Source organism: Leptonychotes weddellii, chromosome 14, assembly GCF_054177405.1.
Source record: "Leptonychotes weddellii isolate Sample4059 chromosome 14, ASM5417740v2, whole genome shotgun sequence".
Lineage (NCBI taxonomy): Eukaryota > Metazoa > Chordata > Mammalia > Carnivora > Phocidae > Leptonychotes > Leptonychotes weddellii.
In genome coordinates, this window is record NC_138382.1 from 48,409,912 (window position 1) to 48,428,724 (window position 18,813).

The 18,813-nt window shown below is 46.7% G+C and overlaps 2 protein-coding genes across 3 annotated transcripts in view; one reads left to right on the forward strand and one right to left on the reverse strand.

Moving 5' to 3' along the window:
* TMEM8B (transmembrane protein 8B) overlaps nt 1-16,754 on the forward strand; it is a 66,448-nt gene extending 49,694 nt beyond the window's left edge. Inside the window, exons 13-14 of one of the 2 annotated variants that reach the window (XR_014140045.1) lie at nt 8,223-8,468; nt 16,593-16,754. Coding sequence is in view for 1 of the 2 variants with exons in the window: in XM_031039578.2 (XP_030895438.1) it covers nt 8,223-8,378 (156 nt within the window). In the remaining variant the exon portion in view is untranslated. Of the gene's footprint in view, nt 1-8,222; nt 13,298-16,592 lie in introns of those variants that run through there. The other variant, XM_031039578.2, reaches the window with a different exon arrangement.
* Nucleotides 4,586-7,177, reverse strand: LOC102727990 (olfactory receptor 13J1-like). Its single transcript, XM_031022186.2, is given in 3 exon segments — nt 4,586-6,231; nt 6,234-6,323; nt 6,326-7,177. Coding segments are annotated over 3 exon segments (930 nt in total). The 5' UTR covers nt 6,978-7,177; the 3' UTR covers nt 4,586-6,043.
* Nucleotides 16,755-18,813: the final 2,059 nt, after the last annotated feature.

Consider the following 18,813-nt stretch of genomic DNA (forward strand, 5'->3'; position numbering starts at 1 on the left):
ACTTACTATGTGCCAGGCCCTGTGCTAGGAGGTGGGAATACAGCAGAAGCAGATGTGGTTTCCGCCCTAACGGAGTTTACACTCATTCCCTCATGCTAGGTGAACTTGGACACGTCCCTTTCTCTCTCTGGACTTTAGAAACCGGAGGTTCTCTTTGAGAACTTGGGATTCAAAGACAAAGTAAAACTTGAAATCTGTAAAGAAGTTAAAAGGAAGCACCTTTTCTAGGTTATGACTTCATGTGTCTAGATTATGCCCACAGCATTTCAGATGCAAGTATAAGGGTTTGGTCCTTATTGGGTGTGTTATTACAAAATGACCTATATTAACCTCGAATTCTGACACCTGACATAGGGGTGTGTGTGTGCGGGGGGCGTAGGTCTCAAGTAGGTGAAAGGTGGGAAACCACCTGTCTCCATATTTCTCTTCCTTGCCCTTGTCTCTAACAAAAAGACCAAGACGGAATGGCAGAGGCATTTAAGGGCTTTTGAGAACAGGCTCCGGCCTGCCCCCTTGCCTCATCTCCCTTCCATCCCTTCACGTACACCTGCTCCAACCTCACCAGACCACCTCCCATTAATGGTCAAACCCGCACACTCCTGTCTCGTCCCTCTTCTCATGTTCTTTCCTCAGCCTGGAGCGGCCTTTCCCTTCCACTCATCCTTCGAGGCTCGGCTCTCACACCCCTTCTCTGCAGTCTGCTCAGATGCCCTCCTAGGACTGACCAGCCCAACAACACGATGCTCACAGCTCTAAGCACAGGGTAATCGCATTCTGCCTTGCATGGTAGTGTGTGGTCTCTCTCTCAATAGACTGAGCTCTCGTAATCAGAGGCTTGTGTCCGATCCATCACTGCTGCCATTGAGATCCCGTACTGTTCCGCTGCCTCAAATCCGCCCCCCCCCCCACAGCCCAGTCCCAGACGTCTAGCCTTGAGAGCACCTCCCCCACCAGCACACACAGCAAGCGAGGAAGCAGCTGTTGTCATTGCTGGAGAAGAGCAGGGGGGTGGGGGTGGGGGTACCGGGCTTCTCCCTGCTCTTTCAGAGGAGCTACTCAGAGAGGAGTGGGTCTCCTGACAATTTAAGAGTCTGATCATCACACATTCATGGAAATTAGAACCCGCTCATGGAGCCACAGGCTTATGGCCCCAAAGAAACAAGTCTGTGTCTAGGAAATACCATGCTTCCGGGTAACCGACAGCTTTGACTCTGCACCCTGGGCATGGGAGGGGACGTCAGGGAGCAGCTGCTGTTCCCTGGGTGCGTCAGTGACGATGAACTAGGTTTTGCTGCAGTAACACACATCATCTTAGTGGCTTACCATGACGACGGTTTCTTTCTTTCTCATGCTCCATGTCCTTTGTAGCTTTTCAGGGGGCTCTGTTCCATGTCGAGCTGCTCAGAGACCCTGGCTGAGGGAGCCTCCGCCATCCCGACGTCACCAGCTGTTATGGCTGGGGAAGGACACACTAGGTGTTCATACCAGCAGTTACATGCCCCGCCCCAGAAGTGGCATGGGTCACATCCGCCCACACCCCACTGGCCCTGGGTGATCCTACAGACATGCCAGGAGAAGGAAAACCTGAAATCTCCTGAATATTTGGGTATGAGGTGGTTTCCCAATACACTCGGAAAACCACTCTGACTTCTATCCGCCAGTGTCTCACACGCGAGATAGCAAACCGAGTGTCTCTGAGAATAATTGTCGAATTCCACACCCCAGTTTTAGACCTCCTGAAAGGTAGGGTGATGCCATGAACCAGGACTGGGAGCCGTGGGACAGGAGTGAGGGATCCAGGTTTGATTGTTGCCTTTGTTCCGATTCTGCTGTATGACCTTGGTCAGATTTCTCCTGTGAATGGAACCACTCAATTAGGTGACCTCTAGTACCCTGTCACCTCTAAAACATTTCCTCACTCTGTCTAGCAACTTCCAACCCTGAAGTCTGACAGACCCAGGGTTACTCTGCAAGGTAAATATTATATCAATTTCATTGGCTGGCGAATCTAGTTTGAACCATTTAATATTTTATTTTAGGCTTCACAAATTATTTTAAAAGAAAGGGGATGGGCATAAAAGGACCGAAGCTTCTGTTGCAATTTCCCTGACATGCCTGGATCTAGGATTCCCGCTTGCCCACTTCCTTGCTGGATGGCAGAGCAGGTGAGTGTGGGCTTTGGAGTCAGACCCACCAGGGCTCAAGTCCCAGAGCTGCCACTTGCTAGCAGTTTTCTCAGCCTCACCTCCCTTACCTGTAAAGTAGGGATAAGCATAGTGTTTCCTTGTGGGGTTGTTTTGAGGATCCAGTGAGATGAGGCGTGCAGAGCTCTTAGCACAGAGCCTGGCACATGGTAAGTAATCAGTACGTGGTAACCAGTATCGCTTGTATCATTATGTCCTCTTTCACAAGCAGATATTCTAGTTTTCATATGTTTAAAGAAGATTTCATGAGAATAGTCCACAGGCTAGATGGATCGTCCTTACCTCATCGTACCTATTGCCCAGTGGCATGAGCACATGCAGGTAGCTGGAGCAGGCTGCCAGGTGTCCTGACCCAGGGCTTGGGAGAGCAGAGCCCGCAAGTGCTGAGCTCATTACCGGCAGACACACTGTGCTGGGATGGGCCAGGGCCAAAGCCTCGAGGACCAGCCTCCTGGTCCCTTGCCACATAGCTCTCTGCTCCGTGCCCTGGGGAACCTCTCAGTCCCTGCCCAATTTAAAGTTCAGACTTTGGAACTACGCAAGTTTGTGGGTTTGGCAGCTGTGGGGCTCAGAGACCCCAGGATTCTTGTGCTTCCCTGGGAGGGCCTGGCTGCGGCGAGATGGGTGCAGGAGAAACACTGGACAGAATCTGATCGGGTCTCGGTGCCACCCTGCCACTTGGATCCGAGGATTGAAGTCTGGGGCCCCCTGTCCTAGGCAGGGGTGTCTTGGTCTGTGAGAGGGGGTGTCTCCATTCGAGAATGTTGCGAGGATCGGGACTAATGAAAGTTCCGGAAAGCGCATTGCTGTATAGAGTATGAGGCCACGAGCACTTGTGAGGGACTTTAAGTCAGGGATTCAGTCAGGTGCATGGGTCTCTACAGGTTGCCTCTCCCTTCCCTTCATAAAGACTAACAACCGACACAGTTGTTGTAAAGACTACAACACAGCCTTAAATAAATCAGCAGCAGCGACAGAGTTTTCCCTTATACTATGATTTGTCCTTCTGAATCTTTATCAAGATTCCAGGTCAAAGTCAAACATTCGAAGACTGTTACCACTTGTTTTCTCCGTGCTCGTGGAACAGTGCCCTCTTGCCACCCGTGGACACCTGGAACTCAACACCATCCCCCTGCATCTCTCATCTTCCCCATCTCTGTCTCAGCGGGCGGCAAATAAGCCAGAAACACAGGCTGCACCTCACAGGCCTCTCTCTCCGTCTTCCAGCTCTGCAGTCGTCTGCGTATCCCAAGTATTTCTCAGCTGCCCTCTCTCTGCTTGGTTGCCCAGTGGGTCAGGTTGCCCCTGACTTATTCCCATCCCCACCATGAGAGCCTGGAATAGGGCAGCAGCTTCCTCACTTCCTGCCTCTCGGGCTGGAGGCCTTCTCATCAGTGCTCTATTCTGGAACCAGGTGATCTTGCATTTCTTAAAAATGTATCACCTTATTTTTAAATTCAAAATTAGAACATGACTTTTAAGTTCAAAGTCATGTTCATATTATATAAATATTGGAAATATTGGCATTACTTAAAAAAGAAAACAATTGGCTCTAACCGATCAATCCTATTTAACCCCACCCCCCAGTGGAAACAACCCTTAATATTTTGTCCTGGTTTCCCAGGATTTTTTGCATATATACTAACTCATAAATCCATAACAAAAATACTTTAAAAAATAACATTGGGATCATTTTCTATTAATTACATTGTGAGCATTTCTCATTATCAAATATTCTTCAGAAAATAAGAATTTTTTGAAGGCTGTATCACATTCTATCATTGGACACCACCAGTATTTATTTGGACATTCTTCTATGATTGGATGGTAAGATTCTTACAACTTTTTGTTACTATAAATAATGCTATGATTGATGTCCTCATACATATCCTTGTTCATAAATCTTTATGCTTCTAATGATCATATTAGACTAATTCTTAGAAGTAGATGGCTTAGGTCATAGAGTCTAGCAATTTTTAAAGTCTTTTGGATCATACTTCCAACTGACTTTTCAGGAAGTTTATATTAACTTATTGCCATCCCCACCAGCAGCGTAGGGCATTACTTCTTCACTGCACCTTCATTACCAACAGAAATTTAAAAAATTCTTCACCAATTTCATGGGTGGAAAATGGTATCTAATCAGTGAGCTATTTAAAAGTAAATGTGATTGGGGCGCCTGGGTGGCTCAGTCGTTAAGCGTCTGCCTTCGGCTCAGGTCATGATCCCAGGGTCCTGGGATCGAGCCCCACGTCTGGCTCCCTGCTCTGCGGGAAGCCTGCTTCTCCCTCTCCCACTCCCCCTGCTTGTGTTCCCTCTCTTGCTGTGTCTCTCTGTCAAATAAATAAATAAAATCTTTAAAAAAAAAAGTAAATGTGATTGTAAACCCCAGTGCCCACATGATAACGTCCAAACTCCTGTCGTGGCCTCAAAGCTGGACATCTTGGTGGGTAGGCTTCAGTGTGGCTTGGTCAGAGAGGGTAGAGCTTCAGGGGGCAGGCTGGGCTTCTCTCCTACCAACATGGGAAGCAGAAAGAGGGACTGGAGCGGAACTGAGGGTCCTGTCAAGGACTGGGCTTCCCCGTGGCAGAGGGCAGGAGAGCTGGACTGCTTCTTGGAGGCCAAGGCCCGTGTCCCCATCATATAGATGGTGCAACTGAGGCAGGGTGGGGGCGGGCAGGGAAGGAGTTACTCTGTGAATCTGCATCCGTTTCTACTGCGTGCTCGCTGAGTTGTCAGAAAGGAAAGCTGGGAAGAGGCTGAGCACCAGGAAGGGGCAGCTCTGGCAGGATCCCTGTGATGAGGTACGGAAGGGTAAAGCAAGTCTCCCCAAAGCGAGGTGAGGCCTGGATGCTGGGCTGGGAGGCATGGCAACAGCTGCTGTTCCTGCTCAAGACCGATGTTGGGAACACAGGTCCTGGGCTGCTCAGCGTGACTGGTACCCCCGTGGCTGGACTACTCTGGGGATCATGGACTCTGGGCCTCATCACTGCCTCTACTGTCACCTTCCAGGGCACCAGGCCATGCCTGTCATCTTTGAACTCTGTCTCCGCTCTGCTCAGGTTCAGGAAGGACGCCAGGCTCTGCCACCATCTCCCCTACACTGTTGTGTTCATGTATTTATTTACAAAACCTATGGGGGGCCTACGGTTGGGCAGGGCTGGACCTTGGGACAGAGTAGATTCTGACCATCCCTGCTTTTACAGTAACACTGAGAATAAAACAGGAGGAGCTCAGTGAGGAGGCTTCCTGGGGGAGGTGGCATTTGAGCTGGGCCTCGAGCGTCCGGCCATCCTGGAGGTGTGTGTTGGGTGTGGCTGCCTCGTGGGAAGCACAGAGCTGGGCAGGGCTGGGCAACACTGGGGCTCACACCTGGCTGGTCAGGTGGGAGAATGTGGGGCAGAAGTTTGGGGGTTAGTCAGGACCAGCAGGGCCAGCTTGTGAAGGCCTAGAATGCCCCACGGAGGAGCTTACACTTTGTCCTGAGAGTAGGGGGAGCTTTTTGGGGGCTTCAATCAGGAGAGGATGTGATCACATTTGCCTTTCACAGAGGTCCCTCTGGATGCCCCAGGGAGGATAGAGTGGAAGGACCACTAGGAGTGCGGTCTTGAGGCCAGCCAGGAGCTGGCGTGAAGGTACAGGAAGTGATGTGGAGAGCCGGCCAGGGTGATGCCAGGGAAGGAGCTGAGGGTGCTTTGTGAGCAATTCTGGTGCAGCATCAGTGGGACTCGGTGCTGCCTTTCTGGGATGAAGATTCCAGACTCAGCCCTGCACCCCACCTGTCCTCACTGTAGGCCTATGAAGGCCTCACCTACTAATCTGAAGATCCCAGGCCTCCCTCACTGGGACGTCCAACTCCTACCCCACACTTTCTTGGCAGCCTCCCTCACCTCCTTGTTCCTCAAGCTATAGATGACAGGGTTCAGCATGGGCGTGACCACGGCATAGAGGACCGTGAAGACCTCATCAGAGATGCGGGCCTCCTTGCTCTTGGGTTTCAGGTACATGAATATGACGGTGCCGCTGAGCAGGTGGAGAAGGCTTTGCGGCGTCCGGCAGCTGAGGGCACTCTCAGGACGGTGGCCAGGATAAGTGTGTAGGACAGGCAGACGAATGCCAGGGTATAGGCAGCAGCAGGATGGCCCCCACCAGCAGGAAGACTTCACTGACAGAGGTGTCACTGAATGCCAGCTTCAGCACTGCCAGGATCTCACAGGTGAAGTGACTAACCACATTGTGGCCGCAGAAGGACAGCCTCATGGCAATGACTGTCTCAGTCACTGACTTGAAGAGACAGAGGACCCAAGCGGTTCCCACCAACGACAAGCAGAGCCGGGGGCTCATGAGCACGGGGTACCTGAGTGGCCGGCAAATGGCCAGGTAGCGATCATAGGCCATGATGGCAAGAAGCAGACACTCTGTGGAGCCTGTGGAGAGGCTCAGACACATCTGGATTGCGCAGCCAGTAAAGGAGATAGTCTTCTGGGCTGACAGGAGGTGGACCAGCATCAGAGGCACAAAGGTAGACGTGTAGCAGGTGTCCAGGATAGAGAGGTTGCCCAGGAAGAAGTACATGGGCGTGTGCAGGCGGACGTCCAGGACACTCACTGCCACGATGGCTGTGTTCCCCAGCAGGGTCACCAGGTACATGGTTGAGCACAGAGGGAAGAGCAGGTGCTCCAGGGCTGGGTAACCAGAAAATCCTTTCAGAAAGAACTCAGAGATCTCTGTCCTATTGACCCGCTCCATATTGCTGTGCTCAAGGGGGCACATGGCTGGGATGGAGGGAAAGAGGGTGCAGGGTGGTGGGAGAGCCCACAGAGCCTCTTTTGGGTGGGGGTATGTTGCTAGGGCCTTTTCCAGTTCTTACACACACTCTGTTCTTGAGTTTGGGCAATCTGTGCACTTCTGGGCTGCAATTCATCCATGTGAAAAGTGAGCATTGATCTGGATCAGCATTTCCCTGAGAGAGTGTTAATGAAAATGTAAGTAGGGGCGCCTGGGTGGCTCAGTCGTTAAGTGTCTGCCTTCGGCTCGGGTCGTGATCCCAGGGTCCTGGGATCGAGCCCCGCGTCGGGCTCCCTGCTCAGCGGGAAGCCTGCTTCTCCCTCTCCCGCTCCCCCTGCTTGTGTTCCCTCTCTCGCTGTGTCTCTCTCTGTCAAATAAATAAATAAAATCTTTAAAAAAAAAAAAAAAGAAAAGAAAATGTAAGTAGGCAATCTGAAAAATTAATTTGAGACAACACTAAATTAATTGAAAGTAAATAAAGCCCTTTACTGCAGGACTTCTTATATGCCAATGTGATTTGTGACCTTCCAAAAGTGGTATAGGGCAAGTAATTCCCAAACTTACTTGACCATGGGTCCTCTTTTTATTTTAATCTACAGCAGATAAGTATTCTTTTTTTTTTTTTAAGATTTATTTACTTATTTATTTATTTGAGAGTGAGAGAGAGTGAGAGAGAGTATGTGCACAAGAGGGGAGGGGCAAAGGGAGAGAGAGAATCTCCCGCAGACTTCCTGCTGAGCATAGCTGGACACAGGGCTCAGCTCACAACCCTGAGATCATGACCTGAGCTGAAACCAAGAGTCACCCTGACACCCCTACAGCAGATAAGTGTTCTCCTAACATAGTTTGGGGGAAAATCAGAGGTCCTCAAATCTTAATGTGTAGCAGAATCACCTAGAAGGTTTGTTAAAACACAGATTGCTGGGCTCCATCCCCAGAGCTTCTGATTCAGTTTGTGTGGGTGACGCTGCTTCTGCTGGCCACAGTAGCACACTTGAGAATCCCTGGGCTAGATGGTTCCTGAGGGTTCTCCTGGCTTTCAGGAAGCCTCTGAGCTGCTTTACACTCTTCCCACTGTTGGGAATGCCCTTCTCCTTTATTTCTCAACCTGCAGACGTCTGGTTGTGTCTTCAGCTTGGCTCTGGTCTCCATGCATGAGGCATGCCTCTCCTCGGAGGGGCTGCTGAACTCTGAGCCTCTCAGCAGGCTCATCCACCTGTCCCTCCACAGGGCCTGTTCGTCAGCTACTGTGTGCGGACTGACCTTCAGAATCTGCCTTCATCGTGGGCTTTGGAGCTGCAATTTGAAGGAGTAGCTGGACTGGCCCCCAAACTCCTATTTTCTCTGGGTCGGAGCCAGAGCCACTTTGCCCCCATGAACTTGTAGGGCATCAGTGTGGAAAGCTCCCTGAGAGGCGAACCTGTTAGATCTCACTGAAGATAGGAAACTGAGATCATGTCGTGGGTCCGTGGCAAGGTGAGTCTAGAATCCAGTCCTCCCAACTGTGTGACACCTACAACATGCTCACAGCAGATGTTTGCTTCTGTCAAGGGCCAAATGTTGGTGGTCCTTTTATCATACTGGGTGAACATCTTTCTCCCACATTCTCCCCCAATCTTCCCACCAGGTAATAAACATAAGTCAACTTTTCCTTAGTGTTTTGGGCACCTGGCATTGATGTCAGTAAACCCATGGGACACGCTGCCCACACCTGGGTCTGGAGGGAGCCCCAATTCTTGTGAGCGCCTCACTTGCATGAGGTAGTTCCCTTTTATTCGTCCTGCGTTTATCCGTTCCAGAATGAAGAAGAGATTGAGTTTCTACCACACACCAGGCACCGTGCTAGGCATTAGGGGAACGAATGAGGACATACGTGCTCCCAGACTACTAAATTCAAAGCATTCCTAGGGAGAAATCCTTTCCAATTTCTGTGGCTAGCCTCATCCTGCTTCTGTCTGCAGGCCCTTAGTGATAAGGAGCCTGTTTCTCCCATGGACATACTTTTCTTCTCCCCCCTCCCCCTTTTTTTTCTCTTTCTGTCAAGCCATGCTAAGGGTCACAAAAATCCTTCCTGATATGGAGTCTTTGAGCGTTCCTGGGCCTACACCATCCAGCAGGGTGCAGGCTGAGTGGCCCCTGTGGACACTTCCCTCTCACACAGAACAAACACAGCGTGCTGGGTGCTGGGCCAGGCACAGGGTTGAAGGGCCCTTTCTGCAGCAGGGAGAGCTCTGCCCTAGCCTTTGGACCTCAGGTAGAAGGTCTTGCCTCTGCTTGACTGTGTCTAGAGACATTGTGGGGTCAGGGGAGCGTGATCTGCAACCTCCCTCCAAGATGCCGCTGGGAAACCTGAGACTGGGCTCCTGGAGGGGCACCTCTATTTAACCGAGTGTCAGTAGCAGTAGACGTCGTGCCAGGGGCATGGGTGGCAGAGAGGTGGCATTGTGTGCAGCCCCATTAGTCAGGTCATGCACAGCTTCCTCTTCGCACAGTTACACATACTATAATCTATACCCTAAAGTCACTAACAAACGTGGGCGGCCATTGGCTCTCTGTTGCAATATACACACAGCTACATCATGTCCCCACATATGGCCCCCAACTACAAGTGTATGCACAAACAACTGTTTGAGCCCCACGTACACACAGATGTGCCTGTGTGAATACGTGCCGCATATCGGCTCGTGTGTCCCTGTACGGTCGTTCATGTGAAGGTGTGCACACGTGTGGCAGGCACTCTCACTTTCTTGTGCACTAGCTCTCTCTCTCTCTCACACACACACACACGCACACACCAGTAGTGCAGACATTCGGACTTGTGGCCAGGGCTTCAGAGGACCAAGCAGGATGACTAGGATGAGTGGAGACCAAGCAGGGGCCATGGAAGTGCCAGGAGAGAAGGAACAGCCCTTGGGGTGGGGAGCATACTTTGTCTGGGTTGAACCAGGAGGAGAAAGAAACATCAGAGCAGGGACATGGTCACGGTACCAGCTCAATGTCTTGTCTGCTTTCTAGCCTGAGTGCTGAGTTGCTGGGTTTCCCTGCTCTGCTGTCTCTCCTTCAGCTGGGGGATGGGGGCCTATAGGAAGAGGGGCCAAGAAGGGATGTGGCTGGATGCTGGGGAACTCTGGTTCCCAAAGCAGGGCTAGGAAGCTTTGTCTGCAGAGCCCACGGTGTCCTTTCTGCCTTCGCCTCACTCCTGGACATAGGCTACTTAAAAAAAAACAGTTCAGATGCCACCTCCCCCAGGAAGCCTTGTTTTATTTCTCCCAGGCCAGCTTGAACCCTCTCTTCTTTGTGCACCACGGCCCTGTGTTGGCATTTCCAAGGTGGTGCTCACCTCTCTCACTCGCTCTTTGCCTCTTGCCTACCCTGCCAGCCCATAGGGATGCCACCTCCTTCCCCTCCTCACCCAGGTTCTGAAGGCCAAGTTGAAGTCCCCAGCCTGACCACAGCCAACTTCTTCCTGTCTTGCTGGGACTTCATGGGGCTAAGACAAATTGGGAGTGAGCAACTGGGTGACAATCATGAACTGTTCCTAATCTGGAAGACAGCCTGGCAGAGCCCGGAGGGTCTTGCAGCTCATGGAGACCACCCTCTTTTTACATATGGAAACTGAGACCCAGAGAGGAGAAGGGGCTTGCCCAGCATCATCACACACTGAGTTGGGGGGAAGCCAAGGCTCCAGTAATTCCTTGGGGCTCTTGACTCCCAGCCAAGGCCCCTTCCCCTGTCCCCACATCTCCACTTTTTTACTTACCTTGAGGCTCTTCCAGACCCATGTTTCCTGTTTCCCAGAAGATAATTCAGAGACCAGGAGCCTTCTTGGCTCCAGCTTGGAGAACACAGTTGAAAGAAGCGGGTGCACAGGGAACCCTGGTGGGCAGGACAGAGGGTTTCACACTGACCCAGCTTCCCAAACTAAGAACACATGCCTAGATTTGTGCAGAATTTAGGGAAGTATTTGCAACTTGATAGAATTAAGTGGAGCTTTTAGAACTGGGTGGAATTAGGCAAAGTACTCAGAATTCAGTGGAGGTTCTCTAAAGGGTGTCAGGTTTGGTGGAATTAGGAAATGCTGACATGCTCAAGGCTGCGCAGGGTCCTCAGTAGCTTACTGTGGGCAGCCAGGGTCTCCCTGACCTGGGCAGCTTCCAGCTCCATCGTGACTGACAGCCTCCCAGGAAGTAGGCAGGCCAAATGGAGTAGGCAGTTTTCAAAGCTCCCTATGTGCCAAGGGACTGTGCAATCCCCAAGGCAATTTAGAGGGAGAAGGGGAAATGCGCCCTGCTTAGAAACTTTGGGGTGCTTCAGGGATGATGTCCCAAAGACCCAATTACACAGAGTCTAGTTGGAAATCTTAATTGGTGTGAAAAAGTTGGAGAAAGTGACTCAGGGTCAGGATCCACACTCATAGGTCAGCCCCCAATCAGTGTGGCTTGTGCACGTGTACAGAATGAGTAAATGAGTGGAGGGATGAATAATTGAATAAATGCATAAACACTTTTTGGTGAATAAATTAAAAAAAAATTGATGAACGGCTGAGAACACAAATGGGAGGCAGAGGTGCTTTCCAGGAGTTAGAGGTCCTGCCAACTTTCATAGGGATCTCAAGAAAATGCAAAATTTGGAAAGAGTATAACGGGGAGGGAACTGGGTGAAGAGAGACAGAGAGAATTACAGAATATCAGAGCATGGGAGTCCGTATCTACCATCCTGGCACACCCTCATTGGATGGACAGGAAAACTGCTCTAGGGAGGCGGAGCAGCTGGCTCAGGGTCCTGGGTTTGCTCTGTGACGCTGATGTGTCCGCTCTTGAATGCATCACCCTCGGTCAATGCCAAGCAGGTCTGCCCAGGTCAGGTAGTGACTGGGTGCCTCTCACTGCACCTGGCTCCTCCTCTCCACGCTCAGCACAAGCATCCTGATCGTGGCTCCTTGAGGTTCCTTCCAGTTCTCAAAGTCCATGCTTGGGTGGGGCTTGAGGGCCTCGTTATCAAATATGGTCATATCTATATCTAGATAGCTATGCATATCTACACAGAAAGATTGATTTTGTAATCATATGTAAGTATGGCTTTTAAGCATGCTTTCTTGTTGCAGTCTCATTGACAATAAGTGATGAACAGTTGCATATATTTAAATCATATAATTTGATGGATTTTAACATAAGTGTACAGTCGTGAAACCATCAACACAATCAAGACTGAGAATTTATCTGTCATCCCCAAAGTTTCCTCATGCCCCGGTGTAATCCAGTCCTCCCAACCCCAACCAGGCCACCTCAGATGTGTTTTCTGTGACTAGATCACTTGCATTTTCTAGCATTATATTTGTTGCAGCCCTGTTTATCAATACTCATTTTTAATATATATATGGATTTCTTTCTAGACATGACATTAGGTTTAAAATAAATTTTATTGTTTCTCACAGTCCTCATACCATACTCTTATAATTACTGTAGATTACTAGTGTATATTGATATTGATATCTGCTAGATCAGATTCCCTCTTACTAGCCTTCTTCAATAGTGTCTTCGTTATTCTAGCACATTTCCTTTTCCAGAAAAGTTTTTCAGTCAGCCGTCAAATTTCATGACATCTCTTCTGGGATTTTGCCTTTAATTCATTGACGAATCTGGGGGGCAGAATTGACATCATTGTAAAATCAAGTTTTCTTATCCAGGAACATTGTCTCTCCATCAATCCAGGTCTTTTACTATGTCCTGGTCATATAACTGTTCTTCTAATAGGTTCATGAAGTGATTTCCATCAATATATATATTTTCCTCAATGTCAAATTCTCCTTGTATTTCTGGATAAACCCTCTTAGTGTTTTATTCTTGTCATAGGTGCAAGATTGATTTGGGGGGTGAGCTGATGTCTAGCTCCTGGGCTCCAACTGGTGGACATCAGTCCATTCTTGATGACCTTTGGGGAGGTGGGAGGAGGTGGTTGGAACAGCCATGAGGCCCTGAATTCCAGGGCTCAGGCCTAGGGAGATCACTCTGGCAGCAGGATGACAGATCGAGGACTCTGGGGGACATAAAATCTGTGTGCCCTAGTTATGTGGCTGTGTATTCTCTACTAGCTTCTAACTGCTAGGAGACCCTGAGGGAAGAGATTAAATCTGTATTCAAAGAATCTATTCTCTCAGAATCCAGCAGTTGATTCACTAATATGTCCTTTCTCTAAGCTTTGTAATTATCTTTATGTCATTTCCAATGAGGCCAAAACCTCAAATATACTTTCACTTTTATGAATCTGGATGGCCTTTCATATCAATAAATTTATAAATCAGAAAATTGTGTTTCATCTTTGGTCCAGAAAGTAAGATCCTGAGTCCTTGGCACCAGCCAAGTTTGGAGACTCAATACGTGTGTGGAGGTCTTACCAAAAAGTTGTAGAAGATAGAACTTGTACATGTTTAAATAAAAATAAATTCTTAACAGCCCTGAAAAATCAGGGAGAGTGCTACCTACCAGCAGACCAGAAATGTTGAGAATTGCTGAGAAATGAGAAGCCAATGAGATTGGATTATTAGAAGAAACCACAGCCAAACAAAGTAAGGAAGGGATTACTGCAATAAGGACAGTGGTTTTGGGGGTTCTCGGCTCACAGGCAGTGGTTACAAGGAGCAGGAGGAAGGGCCTGAGGGAACCATCAGGATGACTGGTAAGGGACTGTATGAGCAAGCAGGCAGGTCCAGATAGTGGGCACGGGAGATACGTGCCCTCAAACTGAGTCAGTAATTGTCAATACTTGAACCAGAGACACACAGAGAAGTCCTGGGAGGAATGGGGAGCCACCAAGCCCAACTGACATCCTCTCAGTAACTTCTTCAGCCCTTCAATCATCATTCCTGGAGGTGGTAAATGGAAACTGAGTTCATAGACAAGGCAATAGGGAATTGTAAATAAGAAGACAAGCCTATAATACCATGTGGCGTTATACGGTATTTATCTTTTTTGTGACTGGCTTATTTCAATTAGCATAATGCCTTCAAGGTTCATCCATGTTGTCGCCATTGTATTCCATTGTAAGGACATACCACTTTCTGCTTATACATTCACCAGCTGATGGAAACTTGGGTTGCTCCCACGTTTTAGCTGCTATGAACAATGCTGTTATGCTAACGTTAACCCTACTTTCAATTTTTTGGGGGGGTATATACCCAAAGTGGAGTTGCTGGCTGGTATCGCATTTCTTTTTTAAATTTTTGAGGAACCTCCAAAATTTTGAGGAGCCTCAACTATTTTCTACAATGGCAGCACTATTATCTTACACTCCCATCAACAGTATGCAAGAGTTCCAATTTCTCCACATGCTTGCTAACACTTGTTAATTTCCATTTTTTCCTTAATAGTAGCCATCATAATGGGCGTGAGGTGGTATCTCATTGTGGTTTTGGTTTACATTTCCCTAATGATTCGTGATATTGAGCATCTTTTCATGTGCTTATTGGCCATTCATATATCATCTTGTAGAAATGTTGGTACAAGTCCTCTGCCCATTTTTATTTTCTTATTTTATTTATTTATTATTATTATTTTCTGAGCAATAGCTTTTTTTTATTATGTTCAGTTAGCCAACATATAGTACATCATTACTTTTTGATGTAGTGTTCAACGATGCATTAGTTGTGTATAACACCCAGTGCTCATCACAACATGTGCCCTCCTTAATACCCATCACCCAGCTCCCCCAACCCCCCACCCCCCTTCCTTCTGTAACCCTCAGTTTGTTTCCCGGAGTCCAGAGTCTCTCATGGTTTGTCTCTCTCTCTGATTTCTTCCCATTCAGTTTTCCCTTCCATCCCCTATGGTCCTCCACGCTATCTCTTATGTTCCACATATGAGTGAAACCATATGATAATTGTCTTTCTCTGCTTGACTTATTTCACTTACCATAATCCCCTCCAGTTCCATCCATGTTGATGCAAATGGTAGGTATTCATCCTTTCTGATGCCTATGTCCATTTTTAAATTAAATTGTTCGTTTTTTTGTTGTTGTTGAGTTTTAGAAGATCTCTAGAGATTCTAGATATTAATTCCTTATCAGATATATGATTTGCAAATATTTCCTCCCATTTTGTAAGCTGCCTTTATACTCTGTAGATAGTGTTTTTTCGGTACACAAAGTTTTAAAATTCTCATGGGGTCCAGTTTGTCTAATGTTTTTTTTGTTATCTATGTCCTTGGTGTCCTCTCTAAGAAATCATTGCCACATACAATGTCATGAAACTTCTGTCCTATGTTTTCTTTTAAGAGTTTTATTGTTTCAGGTCTTACATTTAGGTCTTTGATCCATTTTGAGTTAATTTTTGAATATGGTTTTAGGTAAGGGTTTAACTTCATTCTTTTCTTGTAGATACCCAGTTTTTCTAGTACCATTTGTTGAAAAGACTATCCTTTCCCCATTGAATGGTCTTGGCACCCTTGTCAATAGTCATTTGATCATATGTGTGGGGGTTTATTTCTGCACTCTATTTTATTCTATTGGTCTATAGATCTCTTTTTTTGCCAGTGCCATACTGTTTTGATTGCTGTAACTTTTTTTTTTTTAAAGATATTATTTATTTATGGGCGCCTGGGTGGCTCAGTCGGTTAAGCGACTGCCTTCGGCTCAGGTCATGATCCCAGGGTCCTGGGATTGAGTCCCGCATCGGGCTCCCTGCTCTGCGGGGAGCCTGCTTCTCCCTCTCCCACTCCCCCTGCTTGTGTTCCCTCTCTCGCTGTGTCTCTCTCTGTCAAATAAATAAAATCTTCAAAAAAAAAAAAAGATATTATTTATTTATTTGACAGAGAGACAGAGAGAGCGCCCAAGTAGGCAGAGTGGCAGGCAGAGGGAGAGGGAGAAGCAGGCTCTCGCTGAGCAGGGAGCCCAATGCAGAGCTCGATCCTGGGACCTTGGGATCATGACCTGAGCCAAAGGCAGCCACTTAACCGATTGAGCCACCCAGGCACCCTGGATTGCTGTAACTTTGTAGTGAGTTTTGGAATCAGGAAGTGTGTATCTTCCAGTTTTGTTCTTTTCTTTTTCAGGATTGTTTTGGTTACTTGCCATTCTTTGAGATTCCATTGAATTTTAGGATGAATTCTTCTATTTCTGTGAAACATGTCATTGGGATTTTCTTAAGGATTGCATTGAGTCTGTAGGGCACTTTGGGCAGTTTTTTTTTTTTTTTCTTTTAAAGATTTTATTATTTACTTGTCAGAGAGAGAGAACACAAGCAGGGGGAGTGATAGGCAGAACAGGCAGAACAGGCAGAGGGAGAAGCAGGCTCCCCATGGGGCAAGGAGCCCGATGTGGGACTCGATCCCAGGACCCTGGGATCATGACCTGAGCCGAAGGCAGATGCTTAAGTGACTGAGCCACCCAGACGTCCCTGGGTAGTTTTGATATTTAAATTATGTTAAGTTTTCCAATCCAGGAACATGGGAAGTGTTTCTATTTATTTATGTCTGTTTGAATTTCTTTCAGCAATTTTTGTAGATTTTATTGTACAAGTCTTTCACTTCCTTGGTTAAGTTAATTCCTAAGTATTTTATTCTTTATGATGCTGTTGTAAATGGACTTGTTTTTGTGATTTCCTTTCAGATTGTTCATGTATAGAAATGCAACTGAGGGGCGCCTGGGTGGCTCAGTTGGTTAAGCGACTGCCTTCGGCTCAGGTCATGATCCCAGGGTCCTGGGATCGAGTCCCACATCAGGCTCCCGGCTCAGCGGGGAGCCTGCTTCTCTCCCTCTGACCCTCTCCTCTCTCATGTTGTTTCTCTCTCGCTCGCTCTCTAATAAATAAATCAATAAAATCTTTAAAAAAAAAAAAAGAAATGCAACTGATTTTTGTGTGTTGACTTTTGTGTGTAGTATCCTGCTATGTTGATGAGTTCATTTATAGTGCTAATGGCTTTTTTGTGGAGTCTTTAGGATTTTCTAAATATAAGATTATATCTGCCAATAGAGATAATTTCACTTCTTGCTTTCCAATTAAGATGCCTTTATTTCTGGGGCACCTGGGTGGCTCAGTAGTTAAGCGTCTGCCTTCAGCTCAGGTCATGATCCCAGGGTACTGGGATCGAGCCCCGCATCAGGCTCCCTGCTCTATGGGAAACATGCTTCTCTCTCTCCCGCTCTCCCTGCTTGTGTTCCCTCTCTTGCTGTATCTCTCTATGTCAAATAAATAAATAAAATCTTAAAAAAAAAAGATGCCTTTATTTCTTTTATTTCCTAATTGCTCTGGCTAGAACTTTCAGTACTATGCTGAAAGGGGGTCATCCTTGCCTTGTTTCTGATCTTAGAGGAAAGGCTTTCAGTCTTTCACAACTGAGTATGATGTTTGCTGTGGCTTTTTCATATATGAGTTTTATTATGTTGAAGTAGTTTCCTTCTGTTTTTATTTTGTTGAGAGTTTTTACAATGAAAGGGTGTTGAATTTTGTCAAATGCTTCTCCTGTATCAACTGAGATGATGTTTGTCTTTTATTTTGTTGATGTAGTGTATTACATTGATTTTTTTTATGTTGAACTATCCTTGCATTTCAGGAATAAATCTGCCTTGTCGCAGTATATAATCCTTTTAATGTGATGTTGAATTCAGTTTTTTAGAATTTTTATTGAGGATTTTTGCATCTATGTTCATCAGGGTTATTGGCTTGTAGTTTTTGTTTTTTCTCATGGCGGCTTTATTTGGATTTGGTATCAGGGTGATGCTAGCTTCATAAAATGAATTTGCAAGTGTTCCCTCTTGTTCTATTTTTTGGGAGAGTTTAAGAAGGATTGGTTTTTTGGTTTTTTTTTTAAATTTTTTTTTTTTTTAAGATTTTATTTATTTATTTGATAGAGAGAGACACAGCGAGAGAGGGAACACAGGCAGGGGGAGTGGGAGAGGGAGAAGCAGGCCTCCCGCGGAGCAGGGAGCCCAATGCGGGGCTCGATCCCAGGACCCTGGGATCATGACCTGAGCCGAAGGCAGACGCTTAACGACTGAGCCACCCAGGCGCCCCAAGAAGGATTGGTTTTAATTCTTTGGGTGTTTGGTAGAATTCACCTGTGAAGCCATCTGGTCCTAGTCTGTCTTTGATGGGAGGTTTTTGGTTACTGATTCAATCTCTTTATTTGTTATTGGTCTGTTCAGGCTTTTTATTTCTTCTTGATTCAGTTTGGGTAGGTTGTGGGTTTCTAAGAATTTATCCATTTCTCCTAAGAATTTAGAAGAAATTTCTTCTTTCTAATTTATCCATTCTTCTAAGAATCTATCCATTTCTAAATTATGCAATTTGTTGGTATGTAATTGTTTATAGTAATTCTTATGTTCTTTTTAATTTCTTAATTAAAGAAAAAATCATTTGTTGTAGTGTCTCATCTTTCTGATTCTATTTATTTGAGTCTTTGCTCTTTTTTCTATTAGTCTAGCTCAGGATTTGCCAATTGTATTTTTTTTTAAACCTCTTGATTTTGTTGATTTTTTTCAATTGTTTCTCTATTCCTTATTTGATTTATATCTGGTCTAATCTTTATTATTTTCTCTTTTTCTGCTAACCTTGGCTTTCTTTTTCTCAATTTTTAAGCTCATTAAATTTCAGACTTTATTTTTTCTAATAAAAATGCTTTTTTAATTTCACTCCACCTATTGTTTTTTTATTTTTATTTTTTTTAAGATTTTGTTTATTTGACAGAGAGATAGAGAGCACAAGTAGGCAGAGTGGCAGGCAGAGGGAGAGGGAGAAGCAGGCTCTCTGCTGAGCAGGGAGCCAGACGTGGGGCTCCATCCCAGGACCCCAGGATCATGACCTGAGCCGAAGGCAGCCGCTTAACTGACT